Raw genomic sequence first — 21,188 nt, forward strand, 5'->3', positions numbered from 1 at the left:
CAGCTTTTGGCTCATAAGCCAAGTGTGAGTCCATGTAGTTAAAGAACACGCCTCTTCCTCACCCCCTCTCTTGTTTCCAGAATAAAACAATTAAATAATTTACATGATGTAAAGTAAGAGCACAAAGTGGTTCTAAACCTCAAGTCTCTAGCAGAAAATGAGGTCAAAACCCGGATGAGAAAATTATCATAGCTCAGCATACACGTATTTGTTTTCCGCATCTGCTATATTCTTGAAGATGAGTTTAGAACCAGAAGTATGCTCCATGTAAAGCCCCTAAAAATGGAGAGCATTTGTCTCTTGAATCAGAGACCCTGTAATCCCACTGTCTCCTTTTTCCCATTGTGAGGTCTTGAGCAAACTTACTTCTCAGAAGAAAGCATTTCAATCTCTGCCAAGAAAGATTCTGTGGACCTCCCAATGAGTAGACCTTCAGATGGAATGCAGTGTGAAGACATGAAATCTAAAGGAGCTGTCCTGTTGAGAGGAGAAGTATCAAAGAGTGGTCCAAGAGGCAGAAGATGTGAGGATCAACCCAAAGACACCTGCGGTGGAGCACCACTGAAAAGCAGGCCATGGAAATGATGTTTTGTCTATGTCCATAGGCTACTGACAAAATAATAACGGTGGCCAACAGAAAATTATAGAAATCCCTCACTAGAAAACCATTGACTTTCATCAAAAACCTTCAGTGTTTCTCTAAATGTCTTAATTCTCAATTTGGCTTACAAAGTAAAATAAGAAGTGCTGAAATGCACTAACACAAATAGAATAACTGATTTTTTAAAAATTATTTAAATCAAACACCTAAAAAGTAAAGCAAAGACTTCATACATTGTTATAATGGTCCCACACAGTAAGTCAGTACCTGTCTTATCAAGAACTGACTCCAGGGTTGGAGAGATTGCCCAGTGGTTACGAACACCAGCTGCTCTTGCAGAGAATCTATATTCTAGGATTCTATTCAGACACCCACATGGTAGCTCACCACCATTTCAAACTACAGTTCTGGGAATACATGGTGTCCTTTTCTGGTCTCCATGGACTCCGTGTGGTACACAGACATACATGTAAACAAACAACCATACACATAAAAGATAAAATTAGAAGAAAAAAGAATCTGGTTTCAATCTAGAGAGCATTTCCTGGACAATGCCTTACTCTTTTCTTACTTGTTTGTTTGGTTGGTTTTGGAGATTTTTGTTAAATTATTTGTTTTTTGAGACAATGTTGTTCTGTGTAGTCCTGCTTGTCCTGGAACTTGCTCTTTAGACCTTGACCTCAGAGATCTGTCTTCCTCTGCCTCCTTAGATCTGGGATTAAAAGTGTGCACCACCGCTACTCAGGTAATGCCTTGTTCATGAACTGTCCTCAGGAACACATCCTCCCTACCTTTCTTTACATGCTCTGTCGCTCCTTAATTGTTAAAGGTACAGGTGTAGGAAGGTACAGAAACCCAATTTGCAGTAGGCCAACTTTTTTAAGATGCACAAAAATCCATTTACTACATATGAACTCATGGATACACACATGTAGCAGGATTCCCAGGTGGAAAGACAGGTATTGGTTTTATGAGAGGGTCACATCTGGGAAAAGTTGCAAGAGTGGGGCATGAGGATGGGGCAGGAGTTAAGTCTCCAATGAAAAGACTAAAAGGAAATCTGAAAAGAATTGGCAATGTTATTCTGATACAGGGAATGTTGTGTCCTGTGCTTTTGTATTGATAGCAAACAGGGACCCCAATGAAGAGAATCCAAGAATAAAGTGTTGACTTGTTTTAGATTCTGCAAATTGAGGGCCCAGCAATTACCAAATCCATCCAGAAGTTTTCTCTGCAGTCCTCCTGTCTATATAATAGCTCATCCCCTGGGACTCACATAGCAGGCCCAAGGAAACTGGCTTTATGTGATCTTGCTAATGGAAAGATAAAATGAAAATAAATAAATAAATACATAAGTAAGAAGATGTAGGCTTGGAGTCTTGGAGTTTACATATTTAGAGACCCCAACTGATTACTCAGCTAGGCTTTATTGAAATCCAGTTTTTTAAACAAATTGAAGTATATACATATACCATTTAAAAGACAAATAAAAATCTTTGGTATGTGACAGAAACTATTAATAATTTGAGGTATGCTAATATGCTCATGTTTTATTTTCCAGTTATGCATGCTGAATTGCTTACAAATGAAACAGTACAATGTCCGTGACTTCTTTCAAATTAATGTAGCCACAAGAAATGAGTAGAGTTAAAGAGGAAACAAGATTGTCGTGAACAGGGAATTGTGGACAAATAAACGGGGGTTCATTATAATGCTTTACCTACTTTTGCATACTTTGATTTTTTTAATTTAATCACTTCATTTATGTTTTTATTTATTCTGCTTCTGAGGACAGGTGCTAGGGCCTCACATTTGCTAAGCATGTCTTCCATCCCTCAGCTATAACCCTGACTTCCATAATAATTTTGAAAGCACTAATGCATTTAAATTTAAGTATCCAATCAAACAGAAGTCCTTACAGATATATTTTAGTTTTCTAAGAGGTAGATTCAATGACAATTTGTACAGTAAATGGCATCTAAGACCACCAAGATCAGTTGGGAGCCCTGGATGGTATCTGACTCATAAAGGAGAGAGTCTTTTCAAGGAAGAAGAGAGATGGGTTTTGGGAGTAATTTTGATGAAATGTCAAAATTTGCTGTTGCTTGATTGTGAGACGATAGGCAGAGGAAGGCTAAAAGATGAATACGAATGCACAAACCTGGCAGATTTAACTCGATTGTGTAACGAGCAAAAACAGGTAGGTCAAGAGAGGAAGTCATTAGGGAGGAGTTGATAAAAATACCCACAGTCAGTCTGAGAGCCCGAGGGAACAACTAAATGCAAATTTTTTAGCAAGGCATGCATAAAAATAATAACTAGTCAAATGTATGAATTACTTGTAAATAAACTGTCATGAATTAAACTTTCCAACTGGGAATCTCACTACATGTGTGTAATGAGATAATTGAGTAAAGTTAGTCAGCTGGGTATAATGAGACAGACCTGTAGCCCTACACTCAGGAGAACTGAAGGCCAGTGTGGGTAACAGCAAGACCCTGCCTCAAACAGGAAAAGAATAAAACCAAACTTTCTTAGAACCAATGTAAAATAGTTCCAAACCTTCCTTAACAGCAATAATTTCACATGGTTTATCAATTTCATCTAATGTCAAAAACCTGTTTCGTGTTCTTTTAATCTCATAAGTAATCCTTCTCTTACATCACTTCCAATGTCTCTATTCCACTAAATAGTAAAAAGCAATAAACATTGTGGGTGACCAATAAACACCAAGGTTTCTGGGCTGTCTACCCAGTTATGGTAAACAGTATTGGATATTTCAATGAAATCGCAATGTTGCAAGATAATATTAAAAGGAAGGGAGACCTTCTTGGGAAGACTTTTTAAATACAATAACATCATTATCATCCTAAGCACAGCCATTAAGTATATTAAAGAACATCATCAATGCTGAAATAATGTCTCTTGAATTTCACTGATGAGATAGTTTTATAAAACAAAAATTCTATAATAATCATAATACTTGCCAGTGTGTAGCATGTCCATCCCTGTGAAGATTAATCTCAATTGGTTCTTTAAATAATGTTTCTTTTCTCTAGAGAATTTTATACATAAATATAATAAATCAAGGTCATAGCCACCAGCATTCCCCCCTTCAATTTCCCCATATGCCTCCCAACATGTCTCCCTTACAACATCACATCTCATTTGTTTTTTTTGCTTGTCAACAACCCATTAAGTCCTATGTGTGGTGCTGATATGAGTGTTTGACCATCCACTGGTGCATAGAAGACCTACCAGTTGCCACACTCTAAAAAATTGATGATTCTTCTTTAGCAAAACCCATTGCCTGCTAATAGCTCTTCAGTAAAGCACAGGGTCCTGAAGAACACATCACATATCCATGAACCATGGTCATTTTTAATGTTTAGAAAAGCATAGTCCCTACATCCTTTACCTGAGCAAGTGACCTATAGCCAAGGAAATCACTCAGATTATCACATACTCCCCATAAGAACTGGGTTGCTATCTCAACAAACAATAAGCAGAAATACATACTTCTGTAGACCCTTTGTTCCTCTCCTCTTTACTTACTAGGTCCAAGGCAATTCATCATGATATTTAACCACTATCCCTAAAGCTAATCCCAGACTTTCCCAGCTACTTGTTCCTAAGACATTATTTGAGGTCATTTTCCCTCACTGTTTGCTATCAAGTAAATGAGAAACTGCACCATTTGTTTGAACTTCCAATAAATACAAGAGCATAGGTCATTTAAATTGATAATGCTCCAATTCTGAAAAATAATAAGGCAGAACCAAATTGTGAAATCTCAATGTCTGGAACACTGAACTACTCTTATCTCCTGCCACAGGAATTATCACCTGTGGCAGGTCTTCCTCACTAGCTCCTGAGACCTGCCAGAGAGAGCTCGGGTCTCTGAGGAGGGAGAAGAAGGGATGTTTCGGAGTCCTTTATCATCTATCAAGGGGCCATAAGCAGATTGTGAAAGATAGTATGTCCTCCTTTACATAGAAGATGGTTGAGGGTGGGGACTGGATAGAAGGCTCACTGGCTAATGTGCTTGTGTATATATGAGTACCTGAGTTCAGTTCCCTGTGCCCAAGTAAAAAGCCAGGAGGCACACTTGTAATCCCAGTGCTGGCAGGCAAAGACAGGAAAATCCCAGTGGCTCACTGGCCAGCCAGTGAACATCTGGTGTCCACATACAAGGGCATACACCCTCATACAGATGTGTGCACACCACACACACACACACACACACACACACACACACACACACTAGATGGTTGGCATTTTTACTTTTATCACACCACTAAGTGGGAAAATAAACAACCCACAAAGATCAAAGCAAAGGGAATGCTATGAAATTCAACCCAGAGCAAATTCCTTAGGCACCAGATGAGAAGGGGAGAAAAGGTAACTGGAGGAGACAGCTGTCAGGACAAGGCAAACTGTGGCTAATTGTTGAATTTATGACCATAGGTTTATTACTCAGAGCCATTTAAGAGAAAACTTCGTTTGGAAAACAAGAAGTGCTTCAGGCATCATTTTCCCATTCGAGAAACCTTTTCACACTTTGAGCTCATTGCTAAGATTCTTCTCCATTAAAATTTCTTGCTACAAAGTTTTGGTTTTCTGGATTAAATGTCAAACTCCCTAACTTCATTCTCAAGCCAACCATTTGAGAATAATCCATAGCTTCCTATTTCTTTCCTTAAGACTTATCATGGTGCCTGATATAATCTACTATTGCTATCTTTTATTCATATTGCATTGTGTAACTCTTGAGGCAGGAGATGGTCTCTTTCAACTTTTTTTATGTACATCATTAAACCTCTGTGTCTAGGACAAACAAGAGCTGGAGAAAGCCTATTACAGTACAAAGAAATATGTTATAACTTTTTGGTGGTGGTGAAAGCAAATATCTCTGAACACACAACTGTTGCCCCTTAAAGGAAAATATCCATTAATTTGTCATCCAACAAATAATCTCAGAAAATGTAAGTCCATAAAATGCTAAACATTTTCTATTCATTTAATTCTTCCATTTAAAATTTCCCCTAATTTCCTTCCTTTAACAACATTACTTACTTTCTGTGTTACAAGCAGTTTTTCTTTCATTTATAAAAATCCCAATTTGACACTTTGAATTTAATATCTTAATATAAGTAAGTAGTTTTCCTTGACCAAAAACAGTGCCCCAGATACTGTGGCATTTCCAAACATTTGGCTGTTAACAGAAAGGTTACAAGTCCATTAAGACAGGAACTTGCCCGTGAGAAAAATCAGAGTTTATAAGAAAAGACAGAGTTGTCAAAAAGAATTAAACCTTAATAACAGAAGACCTGGAAGAGAAGTATTATAGTCCATAATCATTCAAAGAAATTCAATTATTTGGTAAATTACTTTCAATTTAATGGATAAAATGATGGGCAGATTGGTTTGCTTAACTTTTATTTACATCTATGAATTTCTAGGTATTTAATTTGCATAATTAATGAATAGTATTTCTGACTATGTATCAGGTATCATTCTAAATACACAAAAGTATATATAAAAGTAATTTGCTCTTTCATTAGCTTTCTAAACAGTGTCCTGTTTTACAGATGGAGAAACCAACCAGAGGGAAACAAGTAATTTCTCAAGGCTAAGAAATGACTAGCAGCATGGTTGACATTCATATTCTGCAAACCAATCCATTCTTAATTTCTAACCATTATAGTAAAGTCTCCTAAATCAGGAAACAAGGTTTCCATGCTCCTGTTATTTTGTCTAATCTTTTGGGAGAAATTGGGCCAAACCTTAGAAACACAAAATGTTCTCTAGAATACTTCGTTTTGTCATCCCCCTGGTGATAAATTTTGGTCTGTGCAGTTCATACACGCACACTTCAAAAAGAAAAGATTGCTTGTGGCTCTTTTGCACTTTACAGAGTCAATAATATGGCCCAGCCTTTCCAAATGTAGATTTGTTAATTGGGTGAAACAAATAGACACTGTATGCAGAGAATAACAACTGTTCTGTGTTCCCTGGCCCTTGCTCTGGCATCACAGAACAAGTGACTGTAATTTGCTCCAGGCAGAACAAATCTAAAATCGTTCACAAAATCCACTCACTACATTCCCAAGCATCGCTTTGACAAGGCATATTTCTGATTAAAAACCAACCTCCATGTTACTGAATAGAAAAAATTTATACAAAAATATTAACTATTATGGCACTCATGAAAGTAGCCAGTTTAATACAGACTTTGTTTCATAAACTCCTTCAATTTTTAGGAACAATTTATGATGGTATATATAAGTAGTAAGATAACCAATTATATGTGATCTTACATAAAATGTAAAACTACTCCTCTGGTATCAGAAGAAGCAAAGGGAAAATGCTATGGTAGTTTGGATCTGGAATGTCTCATAAAGGCCCATTAGTAGAAGGATTGGTCCCAGGGCTATGATCGAGACATAATGAAACTTTATGTACAGCAAGTCTAAGGGCAAGTCTTCAGTACACTGGAGATGGTATAACATAGCTTTTTCCTCCAGGAAGAACATGAAAATCTGATAATCACTGTAGAATTGAGATAAACTTGGCCCCTTAGTCATGATAATGCAAAAAACAAAACGGCACAAAGATAGCTCAATCTCTGGTGATAGCAATGGATCTATTTATACTTCTTAGTAGAAGAGAGAATCCTGACCTGGGATTCCAGTCTCTTGTGAAACCATTTCCTTCTACTTGAAATATTCCCTCCTGGAGGGAAGGCAATGGCTTCTAAGACTCGGGAAGCTAACAAGACATACTAGACAAAGGAAGCTCATGAAGCTTATAGTTCCTACAAGGCACCCTCCCAAAGCTGTTGGGGAAAGAGAACAATCTTTGGTGGAACTGCCTGGAATTGACATTGAGTTCCAAAGATGCTGCTTTCCCAAGGTCATCACCCATTTGAGTGTGTGATTTTTAGTGATGCAGCTGCCTTTGGATTGACTATGTACCTATAAGCAATTCCAATGAATTAATTGATTTGGCAAGCTAGACTTGAAATCATTTCTTTAGTCTGTCACTAATGCCCTTCCTGTGATAGATAAATAGACACTTATTTGCATCTATCCAGGAAAAGTCACTCATCACAACTGGTGCCCAAACAAAGAACCACATAACCAAAGGAAAGTTGGAATTGAGCATTTGTACATCAATTGCAATGGATGAGAAGACACATAACTGAGGGTCATCCATTTGTAGGTAAAGCATTCACAAGGAGCTTCATTTTTCCCATGGGGTTATTATACCACCTTTCTACAGTGGCAAGTGCATGAACCCTGCTGTGGGATAAGACATATTTGCAACTGACACAGAAGGGTTAGGACAATGGAATCTTTCATATCCCAGTTATTCATAATCCAGGGACCTAAGGTGTTACACACTCTGGGACAGTGCTCCAAGTCTGTTTTCTCACATTACTGAAGCCTAAAATGATGGACTCTCATGGGAACATGCAAAGCCAAATCAAGCTTACTCAGAAGAATCACAGAAAATGAGAAATTGAGAAAAATTTAGAGAAACTCTCAAGAGTGGGAAGGGTTTCCATGAGAAGAAAAAGATGTCAAATTTCCTTCTCTGGTTTTTTTTATAGGAAAACTGGACAAATGATGAGGTAATTGCTATGAGACTGATTAGCTCTCTGCGCTATATTGGGCCAACTCAATAGAATGCCCACACACTCTGCAAGTTTTCCTGCCAAGCAGGGAGGTGATCATGAGCCTAAACATGATCTCACCATGCACTAAACACTCAGCTAGCTGTGATTAAAGTCCCTCTCTACCATCTCTGACTTGTGCTAACAGATACTAATTTTGACTATCTGTTATTAACTGGCTGTTGTTGCTACTTTTGACATTACAATGACTCAAATGCTATAAATGTATTAAGTGCTCCTTGTTCTCACATTTATATGATCAGCTTGTAGCTTTATCATGGCAGAGTTAACTCTAGCACAGCTTTATATGTAACACCTTGTCTATGGGGTCAGCTAGAGTGGTCACGTAGGTGGAAAGTTATTATTAGAAGCCATGCTCACTTCTAATTTAGACTGGTAGCATTAGCTATATTTCAAAGCAAGACTAACTAGAAGGGCAATAGTATTTTCCATCTGGTCCCCAAAAGCTTCAGAGAGGGGACACCAGCCTGCTGTCCCTGGCCTAGAGCCTCATTCTTCCTCTTATCTGGTCCACTTGCTATCTCATATCCCACAGCAAGTTTCTGTTTCTTAACCCTAATGTTCCTGGATCCCAGTTTTAACTCTGCAGTCAATTCTCACTGTTAAACATGTTATACACTTACAACTTTCACCATGCCCCCCCCTTTTTTTACCACATACTGGGAGATAGTTCCTGAATCACAACAAAGATAGAGCCATATCAGGGCAGGACATCCTTGGGGAAAACTCAAGGTGACCCTCTTTCTCTATGTGGTACAGAAGGTATACCTCCATGAGTAAGATGTACATACAATATGAATACAAGCAAGAACCCAAATTGAGAGATAGAGAATATATCGTTTAGGATCATAAGTGACTGTAGTGTCAGTTGCATGGTCTTGGAGGGGGTCAATAAAACATGCAACTGAGGCTTAAAAATCTCCCCCAGACAAAGGAAGACTTGCAAGGAAAGGAACTGATTATATTATCCTTCATATTAGGCTTCGACTTGAAAAAAATATGGAAAGGGGGGAGGATGAGAGAGAAGTGTTGGCTTGCCATTTCTTGCAGACACAAAAAAAGAAAGAGAATAAAATATTAGCAATTTGCTAAACATCCATTCCTGAGATCAAAAACATGGAACTTCTGAGCAGAATCAGTCAGTGTGGAGGAAGAAAGTGAGAAAAAAAAATGATGTATGACATCCCTCAGTATCAGTGAGACCCTTAATATAGAGGAAGAGAAAATCCGTGACTCAGCATGCACACAGGAACATTAATTATAGAAGAAGCCATAATTATGAGCAAATTCCGCATTTGAACTGCTCGAATTGTGAAAAGAATCATTTAAACAAGAAATAAAAGAAGCCCTCATAGCCTGGCTTATGAGGCAGTAGAACATGGAACAGGAGGATGAATGGGATCAGTTTGGGTGCCAAAGACATGGAGATACTGGGTAACTGCTCATACAACCTTGAGACAATACAATGAAAATTTGTCCCCAATGAACTACCTCAAGTAGTCCATTAGGGACATGTGGTTATAGGCGTTTGGGGTCCCCATGAATATCAGGGACTAAAAGACAAAAGGAATAACATTACTGAGGAAACGGAGTGAGGGAGATGACATTCTGTGCCTGCTCACCAAACCTAATGGAATGGGTTCGCTGAAGAACTAAGGAAGAAATACATTCCCAAAGCATTTTTGTTATTTTGCTGAGCCCCAGGTGGGGCATGATCCTGATGAGGTAGAAGAGGTCATGGTAGATCTGAATGACTTAAACATTTAAACAGGGAATTACGCAAAAGGGTATGTCCAGGACACCCAATATCCAATGTGATGAGATATGTGTGAAGACAGTTCTTAGGGTAAACTTGAGCACTGAATACTATGTAGTGAACCTCAGGAAGGCTCTAATGACTAAGCACCAGCTCACCAAAGACATGAAAGAAAGAATGGAAGACAGAGTGGTAAAGCTAAAAAGGATTGTTTGTCCTAGAAGTAGGCAATTATTCCCCCGGAATATTCTGTGTACATTTCTCCCCTATAAGAAAATTATATTGGGGGTACAGATTTTACATCCAGCACAGGATTTCTTCAGCAGCTAAATATGACTGAAAGAGTGATAACAGCCACAGCATTGGACTCGAGCCTGTGCTTGAATAGCTCGTGAGAGTGCAGCCATGATCCTGGCTCAGCTAAGCAGTGCAAAACAGCCCAGTGGAAACCATATAGGGTGGAGAGATGATTAGAGGTCACACAGTAGTGCCCAGGGATAAGGAAGCAAGGACAGCTCATGGAGAACAAGTGGATTGAAGAAGGCTAAATATGGTCATGCCTCCCATCCATTCCACCCTATTCAACATTGCTCTTTTTATAAAACAATTTATACAAATGGTAAGATCCTTCAATGCTTCTTTAAAGGCCCTGCATACACTTTGAAAAGTCTAACTCTAGCAGCTAAATCCGAAAACCAATTGGCACTTTCTTAAAGTGGACAATGGTAAGCCTTAAGACATCTGCCCTCTATAAAAAGGTTTCATTACATAATACATTTGAGTGTCTTGGGTATGCTACAAATTTGGAAACACATCTAAAGGAAAAGTGAAAACAGATGTTAAAGATTCTGAGGGAAGGCACTCTGTTTGAGTGGGGAAAGGCACTCGAAGAATCCATGTTATTAAATAAAAACCTTGGTCCCAGGAATAGGTTACCTCCTATTCTAATTACCTCTCTGTTGCTATGATAAAACACTCTGGCAAAAAGCAACTTAGTAGAGGAAAGGGTATGTTTCATCTTACCTTTCCAGATCACAATCCATCACTGGGAAAAGTCAAGGCAAGAACTCAACACAGGAACTATGGAGGAATGATGCTTGCCAGCTTACTCTATGGCACACACTCAGGCTCAGACTTAGCTAGCTTTCTTAAACCAGGACCACCTTACACCCATTAACAATAAAGACAATCCCTCACAGACAAGCCCACAGACCTCCTGATAAACAAAATTACTCAACTGAGACTCTTTGAAAGTGATCCTAAGCTGGGTGAAGTTGACAGTTACATCTAAGTATAACACAGACCTATGAATTATTGCCTAGAGAGGCCCCTGAATTCTCACAAATCACAAAGTCTGTTATTCCTGCTGTTGGTTAATGCCAGACCTACAGAGTAAGTTCCTACTGTTGACGACATTGCACATTTTGTTTTTAGGATACTGAAAATTCAAGCCGAAACTAAGATAGAAGCTCCTTTCATATTCCCTGGCTTTTACAGTACTGGAAAGCCCTATTCTGGTCGTTTGGGGAGAATTGTCCCCAAACCAAAAGCCATGCTAAGTTATACCACATACCACACTACCGACATACCAAGCAAAATGTGGCATACCTGTTGTAGGTTCAATCAATTGCTTTTCAATTGGACCTAAGACTATCTCCAGAGAAGGGAACTCATGTTAGTACAGTAAACTAATCAAGGCAAAGATCTGTGGCTGGAGAGCTGAGAGGCCCCAGTGTTATTGTTTAGTTAAAAGGACATAGCATGCCTGTCAAATTGTCTTCTAAATATTTTTGTATACACCATAGACTACTGGTACTGTCAGGTTTGACCTGGGGGAAACCTCTTTTTGTTGCTATGAGCGGTTGATACTATGACTCATACATTGTAAAACTACTTAGAATATGTGACTCTTTCTATGTATAGTGACTTAATGTTTAGCTATAATTGGAAGAAAATTCCAAGACATTTATATTATCCCCACTAAAGTTCAGGGAGTATCATTAAAAAAAAGGTGGCAGAAAAGGTGTCAGAGCTGAAGGAAGGGCACATTATTAGTCAAATACCTCCTCTAAATTGTAACATTCACTCCTGTGGGGAGTGGAAAAGAATTGGGAAGTTAATGAGACCCAAGCTTCAACTCAAGGAAGTCAGAAAGGTAGGTGTCTCAAGGCCTCTCTTACGTAAATAGACTAGAGAAAGAAGAGAGAATCTTCTGTGTGGGGAACTACCTCCATGCCACCTACAAATCACACAGGGAGCTCCAGGGATACAGTTTTCATGAGTCCTAGAATCCTGGACTGTCTTTTTCAGTGATACAGCTGCCTTTATGTCATATATGTTCCTTTAACACTTCATGAATGTATCTGTAAGTAACCCCAATAAATCATTGGTTTGCAAAGTTAGACTTGGTTAGAACTGTTCCTGCACTCTGTCATTGATGCCCTAAATTGGATGAACAGAATTGGTTCATGTCTCCCCAGGAAAAGTCAAACAATATTGCTGTTACCTGCTTGTGTGCCCAAGCTGCATATGATCTTGAGAGGTACTAGGATATATAGGAAGTAAACACCTAACTGAAGGCTGAACCTCACAATTCAGCTACCATGATGGCCTACCCATGAAGGGATGGCACATTTTGGTGATGTAGTAGTATTTGTCACCATTGAAAATGACCACCACCACTACCACCCCCTATTTGCCTATAAGGTCACTAAGCACATTGGTTCACCAAGCTTGATTTGGATGAATCAGTTCTTTGACATATCACAGGTGACAAATGTTCATTAATCTCTCTTGAGGAAAGATAAACAGGAAGTTGTGGGATTCTGGCCCCTCTGTTCTTTGTCATTTGTTTATTGTCCATGACATAAACAGGTTTGCTCCATGACAATCTATCACACAAAGTAATGGGGCCAACCATTGACAGCCTGAAATGTTAAAAACTGTGAACCATGATGTCTTTTCTGTTCATAGGTTGATTGTCTCAGCTCTTTGGTCATGTCTCAGAAAGCTGGCAGGTACAGACATTAATAAGGGCTCCTTTTCACAATATGCAAAGTTTAGTCAATAAGGAAAGTTATAAGATGGCAATAATTTAAACAAGAGGTTTAGTGAAACCAAACTAAATAACTGAATTATATAATATACTCAATCCCATATACAATGTAAAACTGAAAAATTCAAATAAGAGCTCATCACCCTACATCTGCTTGATAGAAACATCACAGTGCCTTCTGCTTCCCACAGTAGAGAAGAAGATGGAAGCTGGTACTATCAGACCTAACACATAAAATGGTAAAACGATGCACTATTTAAAGAAAATTAGCTTCTTGCCTCTTCACTGTTAGAAATAAATAATTAAAAATAAAAAATAAGTCCTCCCAACAGATGCCATTTACATATATATACATATATGTGTGTATATGTATATTTGCAAATACTAGTTAAATTGATGATTAATAAATGCAATTTCTGAGTTTGAAACTTAAAACTGAGTTTTAGACTTATAAACCAGAGTAAAGAGCTCCCACTTGATATATTGGTTTGATTGAGTTCTGGAAAAGCCTTGCCCAAACTTCTTCCTCAAAAATTATCAAGGAAGAAAACCTTCCTACCACAGGCAGAGGGAGCAACAGCATAGACTACCCCACAGACCTGCAGACCCGCAACCTTTGCCATAAGTGATCTTTGCTTGCAAAAAAGTACAGTTTGCAAGGTTTAAAAGGAGTCATCTAAGTAAGAAAGTACAAAGGATTGAGCTAAGACCGGGGCAGTGAATGATTTCTTCAAGAAAGCAAATCAAGAGACATCAAGACTTGGTCACTATGAATGTGGCCCTCACAGAAGCACACAGCTGGCTTCTCAATTTTTCACTTGAAAGAGTGGCTACAGATGGTACTATTTTCTGTACAAGGGATGAAATTAAGTTGTTGGAGGCTTGATTCTCAAGGCAGAACTCTCAGTCTGACTCCGGAGACTAGTGAATATTGCCCATGTGACCCTGGCAAGACTAGTAGACTTAGGCTTGCCTCAGCTTCCTCATCTCTAAAGTAGGAATAACAATCGTACTTAGTTCGTAACTTAATAGCTTAGTGCTTAGATCCAGGGTGCCTAGAGCCATGCTGGCACAGTGTAAGTGTTCCATGAGTGGGAAGTTAATCACATTATTATTTCAAGGTATATGGAATATGTATGCATGTTTATAATTCATGGTGATTATTTCATATGCTCATATTCATCAAGACAGCCAACAATGTCCCTATGTGGGTCAAAGCTGCTACTGTTCTCAGAAGGAAAATGGAGCAGCTGGCTAGTTCTGCTAGTTGTTCTGGCTAGTTGGGGTAATGAACAGTAGGGTGACACAGTCCACACATACTTGTGAAAAGGAGCCCTTCCCTTTTGTTACTTCCTATGTCCACAGGCAGGAACTCCCAATACTTGCTTGGACAAAGGCTCTGCTTTAAATGGCATATTGAAGATGATTAATTACCATGAAGCATTGTCATATCCATGTTCCTCTCATGCTTTTCTACAGCCTCCTATTTTTACTTCTTCTCAGACGCTTTCTCTTCATTATTTAGTGGCACATGTTCTCACTCTTTTGACCTCGGAACAATCAGAACTAATATTCAGCCAGCAATTCCGGTATGGATCTGGCTTTCATTTCATATACTACAGTTTCCTAACTATTCCACTTCCAAAGAAAGCAAACACCAAAAAAATTTGGGGTGCGGTAGTAGAGATAATTACCTTTTACTACTTTCATAATATATGGATCATGGTATGTATGTATGTGTCTTCCCAGTATTATTACAAGAACTTGAATGAGATACCAATCCTCACCAAACTTCAGTTGGCCTTCAGAATATGATAAAACACACCCCTACGACTCAATATATAGTAGCTATGATGGATGAGTAGACAAATTGCAGGCCAGCCACTAGATTACTTCTTCAGAAAATAACTTTTAAAAGAATATCCACAATCATCTGATGTGGGATAATGCTCTTGTTCACTGTAAAGATTTGTCACTCATATTGGCTTAATAATATCCTGACTGGCCAGAAGCCAGGCAGGAAGTATAGGTGGAACTACCAGATTAGGAGAATTCTGGGAATTCTAGACAGTTGCCAGCCAGACACAGAGGAAACAAGATGAGAATGCCTTACTGAGAAAAGATACCAGGCCATGTGGCTAAACATAGATAAGAATTATGGGCTAGTCTAAGTTGTAACATCTAGTTAGTAATAAGACTGAGCAATAGGCCAAACAGTTTATAATTAATATAAGCGTCTGTGTGTTTATTTGGGACTGAATGGCTGCAGGATGGGTCAGGACAAAATCTTCTACCAGAATACAAAATTTCATAATACGCATGCTGTACTTGGCCAAATACAGCAGTCTAGAACTTAAACTGCAACTCCATAGAAACTCCAGGTGCTGAAGATTCCTTTGAGGCCTGACAACACCGTCAGTCTTAGACAACCACTTAGAGAACTGGATAAGCTTACCTGTAACAAAAAATCAAAGAGAGCCATCTTGGACCACTCGTGGTGATGGATTTCAGTGCAGCCCCACTCAGGTCTGGGAACCCGGCCATTCAGCCAGCACTTCTGTTTTAGCGACTTTTGATATGTTTTCCAGGTGATCTTAACAGAAGAATGGCTATCGTTACTTGCAGATGCTAGAGATGAGTCCCAGAGAATGATAGGACGAGGGTGGCCATCTACAGAATCAGAAAAGCAAACAGTTCACTCAGCACGCTGCCCTATTGAGTAGACAAGTGTTCTTGAGAAGGTCACTCACACTTCCATACCCTCACTCCTACCCATCTAATGTGGGACACTGATTAAACAAATTCCATGCTCCCTGTGCCTTCACAAATTTGGATATTTTTATAACAATAATATTAAGTTATAAGTCTTATGAAGTGGAAAGTTATTATAGACAATGAAGAGAAAATTTAACAAAATTTATGGATGTGGCAGAAACAGGCTACTAACCACCACTCAAGCCTCCTCTGGTTAGCATGGTTTTATTCCACATCTAAAAGCAGCCACCACAAGAAAGGAAAGAATCCAGACATTTATAATTGTCTATTCAGGGTCTGAGCAGAGCGGCCTCTGTTTGTAATAACAGCTGTCTGATTTTTGGAGGCTACACAAGGATGCCGGGGGTGGGGAGAATTTTTAGAAGTCACAAATTTCAAAGAGAAATTAGATGCTTCATATCAATTACCAAAGTCTCCAAAGAAGGAAAGCAAGAGAAAGAAGTGTGTTTGTTTCTGTTTTTCCTTTCTGAAAGGAAGCATGCAAGCACAGCAGTGGTCTTGGAAAAGGATCACATATGCACATATAACCTCATAAGGTATCTTTAAGCAAATGTCACTTCTGCAACTGTGTGCTCATAGATGATATTTATTAAAATGTCACTCAAGTTCTTTGGATCTCAGTCACTGGATAGAAATATAATGTCTATCATTGCTAAACTAAATAAAGTATGCTAAGCCCCAGTGGAGTCATCATCAACAGGAAAGATCAGGATGGAGTCCACTCAACAACATTTCAGGCTCACAACCACAACTGTCACTGGCAAGCACACATTTCAGCCAAATAAAGTCACAGCGATGGTGACGAACAGGATTGCTTATAACTCAAAAGTCAGTGTGGTGCTCTTGAAGAAAACAACGCAATTACAAACACCTAAAAAGCCCCCTTAACTCTGAGCAAGCCTGAACAATAGAGCCCTGAGGAATTCTGACCGGAATGTCCAGGCATGCCCCGGGAATTTTTGAAAGCCCTTTGAAACAGCCTTGGATGTTCAGAATCTATAACTTTCTTCACCCAGCCAGCAATTCAACTTTTCTTGCTTGCATCTCACAGTGTTCTTATCTGCAGGAAACAGTCAGCCGCTTGACCCATTCTGAAGCTGGTGGCATACCAAGTGTTTTAAAAGCACTCAATCATTCTAACTGCCCCCAATCCCAGCCTGTTCCAAAGAAAACTCACTCTCCATTTCACCAACAGAGTAGGGTACAGCATGAGAAAGGTCTTTGGCTTATGCAGAATATGGCACAGTCACTGCCACTCAGTTAAGAGAAGAAAAGAACCTCAAGCTGACCCAAAGGAACACTATTTTTATCATTACATTCCTCCTTTCTATTTCTTTTTACTAAGCGACTGGGGCTCCTGAGACATGATTACATTCTAAGATAGAAGGCAAAGACAATTATGTATACTCCAAATACTGTGGTGATTTAGAGAGAGAAAGAGAGAGACAGAGAGAGAGAGAGAGAGAGAGAGAGAGAGAGAGAGAGAGAGAATAAAATCCATACAAGGTCTGTCTATCATGTGGGAAAGACAAATCAGGCCTATGTCACCTAATATGAATAGAAAATATCACACAGCTTTCAGAGACAAATAAATAGGACATCTGAACTGCAAGAGGCTGTGAGCCAGGGTCCTTGACACTGTGACAAACAGCACTTTTCATCTCAGAGCAAGGAAGTGTTCAAAGGTGATTAAAGCCTAACACTGCATATCACAGCATAGTCATTACAAGGGACAGGCAAGCAGCTATTTCCTGTACACCCCAAGCCCTGGAAAGAGCAAAAAGTGGTCTACAGGAGTCAGAGAGACCTTGTAGGCTATCTCCTAATCTTTAAGAATACCCTGGCCTTACTATTAAACTAAATAAAAACAAGTCTCTCAATGTATGCAATGAAAATTCTATATGAGCATGTATAGTTAAGAAAAACACACTCAATTGTCATCACAAACCACCACGTTTTGTTTTCTAAAGTTTCCCTGCCCCTTTCACTCTCCCCTGAATAAATACATAGCTTTAGAAATTAGGAAGAGAACAAGGTTAACTGGTGGCTGAAGTTTAGACCATGGAACCCAAAAGACCTTTGCTGTTTGGTCTGTGACCTCCTTGCTCTGTAACATTACACAGGGAACAAGGCCTCCTCAAGCCTGCCTCTTCCTCTGTAACACGGGAGCCATTGTGTATCTTTGGAAGCTGACTTCGCTATTATTAAATAAGACTGTGAGTTAAAGAGAAAAGTCTTTCCTCAAACTTTTATCACTTCTACCTGGTGGAAACATTGAAAATCCCTTCCTCAAAACTTTTGAACATATTAAGGGTATAATTGTAGTCTATGGTCACCCACTGTGTAAAATCAGCATGACAGTTAGGTCAACCTGATTTGAACATTATACCTTACTAATAGGTTTTTATGTTGACATATATAAATTAAATGAAAGAAAAATTAAGGCAAATAAATAAAACCATCATCCTAGTGCATAACATAAATACATAACAAATGTTTTATAGCAGCCTTTCTACATATGCACCTCCTACAGCCTCATAGCACATCAGCCTTCAGCCAAACGTATTGCCTACTGAGCAACTACTATAAGTTGTGCAGTGTCTTAGAGAATGAAAATAAACTATGAACAGATAGGTGTCAACGTTTGCTTTTGCTCTCATGAAGCTTAAATTTTTCCCAGGATAAAGAAGCAAAAATTACACAAAGAAAAAAATAGGACCATTTCATATATACAGGGCTTCATAATTGTTTCACTAAATATTACAGCATAACTGCTTATCTTATGATTAAGTATTTAAGTAGCACAGCTATAATTGTGTTGCAGGAATGTAGCCCAGTGGTCTGCATACTGTGCAAAAAGCAGTGAGTGAGTAAATACTCGGGTTTTGTTAGCCACATGTCTCCATCACAGTCGTTCAGTTATATGTTGGCTCAGGGTCACCATGGCACAAAAGAGTGATAGGTAGTAAAGCAACAGTTGCTTGGAACAGCTAATTCAGTTTTGTTGTAAAGTGTGAATTCCATATGATTTTCAAGTGTTGTAGTAATATTAATCTTTTATCATTTTTTAGGCATATGAAATGCAGACATCACCATGCAGAATTTCAGAAGTCAGTTCATAAAATCAAAATAGGTAGCGGGCCATTTTTGGCCACAAGCTGTAATCCTTTTTTTTTCCTTCTTTTTTATTTAAATTAGAAACAAGCTTGTTTTACATGTCAATCTCAGTTCCCTCTCCCTCCCCTCCTTCCTTAACCCCCCAACCTACCCCCATCCCATCCCCTTTCTGCTCCCCAAGGCAAGCTGTAATCCTTACTAGCCTATGGTTTTACCGTTTCTCTTCTGTAGATCAACCAATTCTTTGATGGTTTTTGTTGTTTTGGTGTTTGTTTGCTAATTTGTTTGTTTGAAACATTGTCACACTGTATAGCCCCAGCTAGCCTAGAACCTGCTATGTAGATCACGCTGGCCTCATACCCACAGAGATCACCTGGCTCTGTTTCCCGAGTGCTGAGTTTACAAATGTGCATCACCACAACTCATGGTTTCTTCCCATCACATAGCTGCAGGGTTCCAGCTGTAGCCATAGCTGGACTTGAACCTTCCTTTCAGCTCTGTGAGTGCTGAGATTATGGGCACACACCATATTTGGTCTTTTGATGTACTTTCCATTCTAATAATTAAGAAGTCATTCTCTAACTGCCAAAGGTAGTTCAGCAGATAAGCACAAGTGGTTGTTCTCCACAGCCATGTTTCCTCAAGAAAACATAAAGACATTCTCCCCTGCCAGTGAGGGAAGGGATCTCCAGAGAACCAAAAAAGCTATTGATCTGAGGCTCCATGGTTGGTGAGTGGAGCACAGGGCCTCTTTTCCATCCTTGCAGTTCAGTCTTCCCACTGCCCCTGAGTCTGTGTGACCCCCACAGGTAAGAATATCTGTCAATGTAGTGGATGATCCCAGAGAAGATCAGGAGAGCCACTGAGGAAAGAATTCCACTTGATATAAAATACAGCTTTTAAGGGGAATAAAGGAACATTATAGATCTGAAGCAATGATGGGAAAATGGTCTCTGAAAACAGGAGCCTGGTTAAAGGCATTTGCCCTGAAGTGTTTTCGAGATGAGCCGTGTTCATCTCCCCCCATTCAGATTTGTCAAAATGATGCAGTGCCGTGCTCTCTGGAGAAATCTTAATGGTGAAGAGATAAAATTCTAGCTGTCAGAGTGTTGGGAAAGCAGCCTTTGACAGATGTGTTGATGTCCGTGTGAATTAAAGGTTACACAGCTGTCTTAAAAAAACGAGACTTGCCAGTAAAACTCTTTTCTTCCAATATCTGAATATCCCCTCAGAATTTTGATGTTCTCTCAAGTCATTTTTTTTTTTACTCAACAGCACAAAGAGCACATTCTTTGGAGAAGATGGACATGAAAATTAACCAAGAATGTTTGCTTTGCACAATCTTCTTTGTCTACATGTATGAAATTCCCTTCACTTTAAACACCGTCTGACTGGTTATGCTACACTATAGGGCAGTCCAAGCACACTGGTAGAGTGAATGTCTGCCTGTATTCATCACCAGACAAAGAGAAGCAAAAGTCTTCTGAGCTGTGAATCAAAAGCCCTTTCTGTCACATGGGCCAAGTTCCAAAACTCCTTGTGAATGAGACTAAAAGGAAGTAACAGTCCAGCTCAGAGCCTTTCTCTAAACACAACTCTACAGATCCATGAAAGAAAACATGGGCTAGTAGTCAAAGACAGTGGAGATCTTCACTGTAGGAAACAAATTCCATGAGCTCCATTGCAAGCATCAGCAAGTCACTGATAGAAAGCTTTATACTATGGGCTGCCCATTGCATGACAGCAATTCATGCATGCTGCTACAATGGTCATGTTGAAAATGTCTAAATATGAAAATTAATTAAGTCCTATTAACTCCATTCTTCTTCAGTGCCTGGAAAAGCAGGGTATGGAACACACACACATACATATATACATACATACATACATACATACATACATACATACATACATACACACACACACACACAGAGACATATGTTGAAAGATGGCTCAGTTGTTTAGCTCTTGCTCTTCCTTTGGAGGACTGGAACTCAGGTCCCATCACCTACATCTGGCAGCTCACAAACTCTTACAACTCCAGCTCCAAAGGATCTTATCTCTTCTGCCCTCCAAGGGCACCAACACACATATGTTGTACATACATATGGTCTGCATAAATAAAAATAAAAAAGTTTAATCTTTTTAAAACTAATAGACTGGTGCTGGGTGTGATGGTGCTCAC

At 39.1% G+C, this 21,188-nt stretch overlaps 1 protein-coding gene across 1 annotated transcript in view; it reads right to left on the reverse strand.

Moving 5' to 3' along the window:
• Gask1b (golgi associated kinase 1B) overlaps positions 1 to 21,188 on the reverse strand; it is a 51,476-nt gene that overhangs the window by 15,996 nt on the left and 14,292 nt on the right. The window contains exon 3 of the mRNA XM_027392916.2: positions 15,567 to 15,781. Within this exon, the coding sequence (XP_027248717.1) occupies positions 15,567 to 15,781 (215 nt within the window). The remainder of the gene's footprint in view (positions 1 to 15,566; positions 15,782 to 21,188) is intronic.

Source organism: Cricetulus griseus (assembly GCF_003668045.3).
Source record: "Cricetulus griseus strain 17A/GY chromosome 1 unlocalized genomic scaffold, alternate assembly CriGri-PICRH-1.0 chr1_0, whole genome shotgun sequence".
NCBI classification, from domain to species: Eukaryota; Metazoa; Chordata; class Mammalia; order Rodentia; family Cricetidae; genus Cricetulus; species Cricetulus griseus.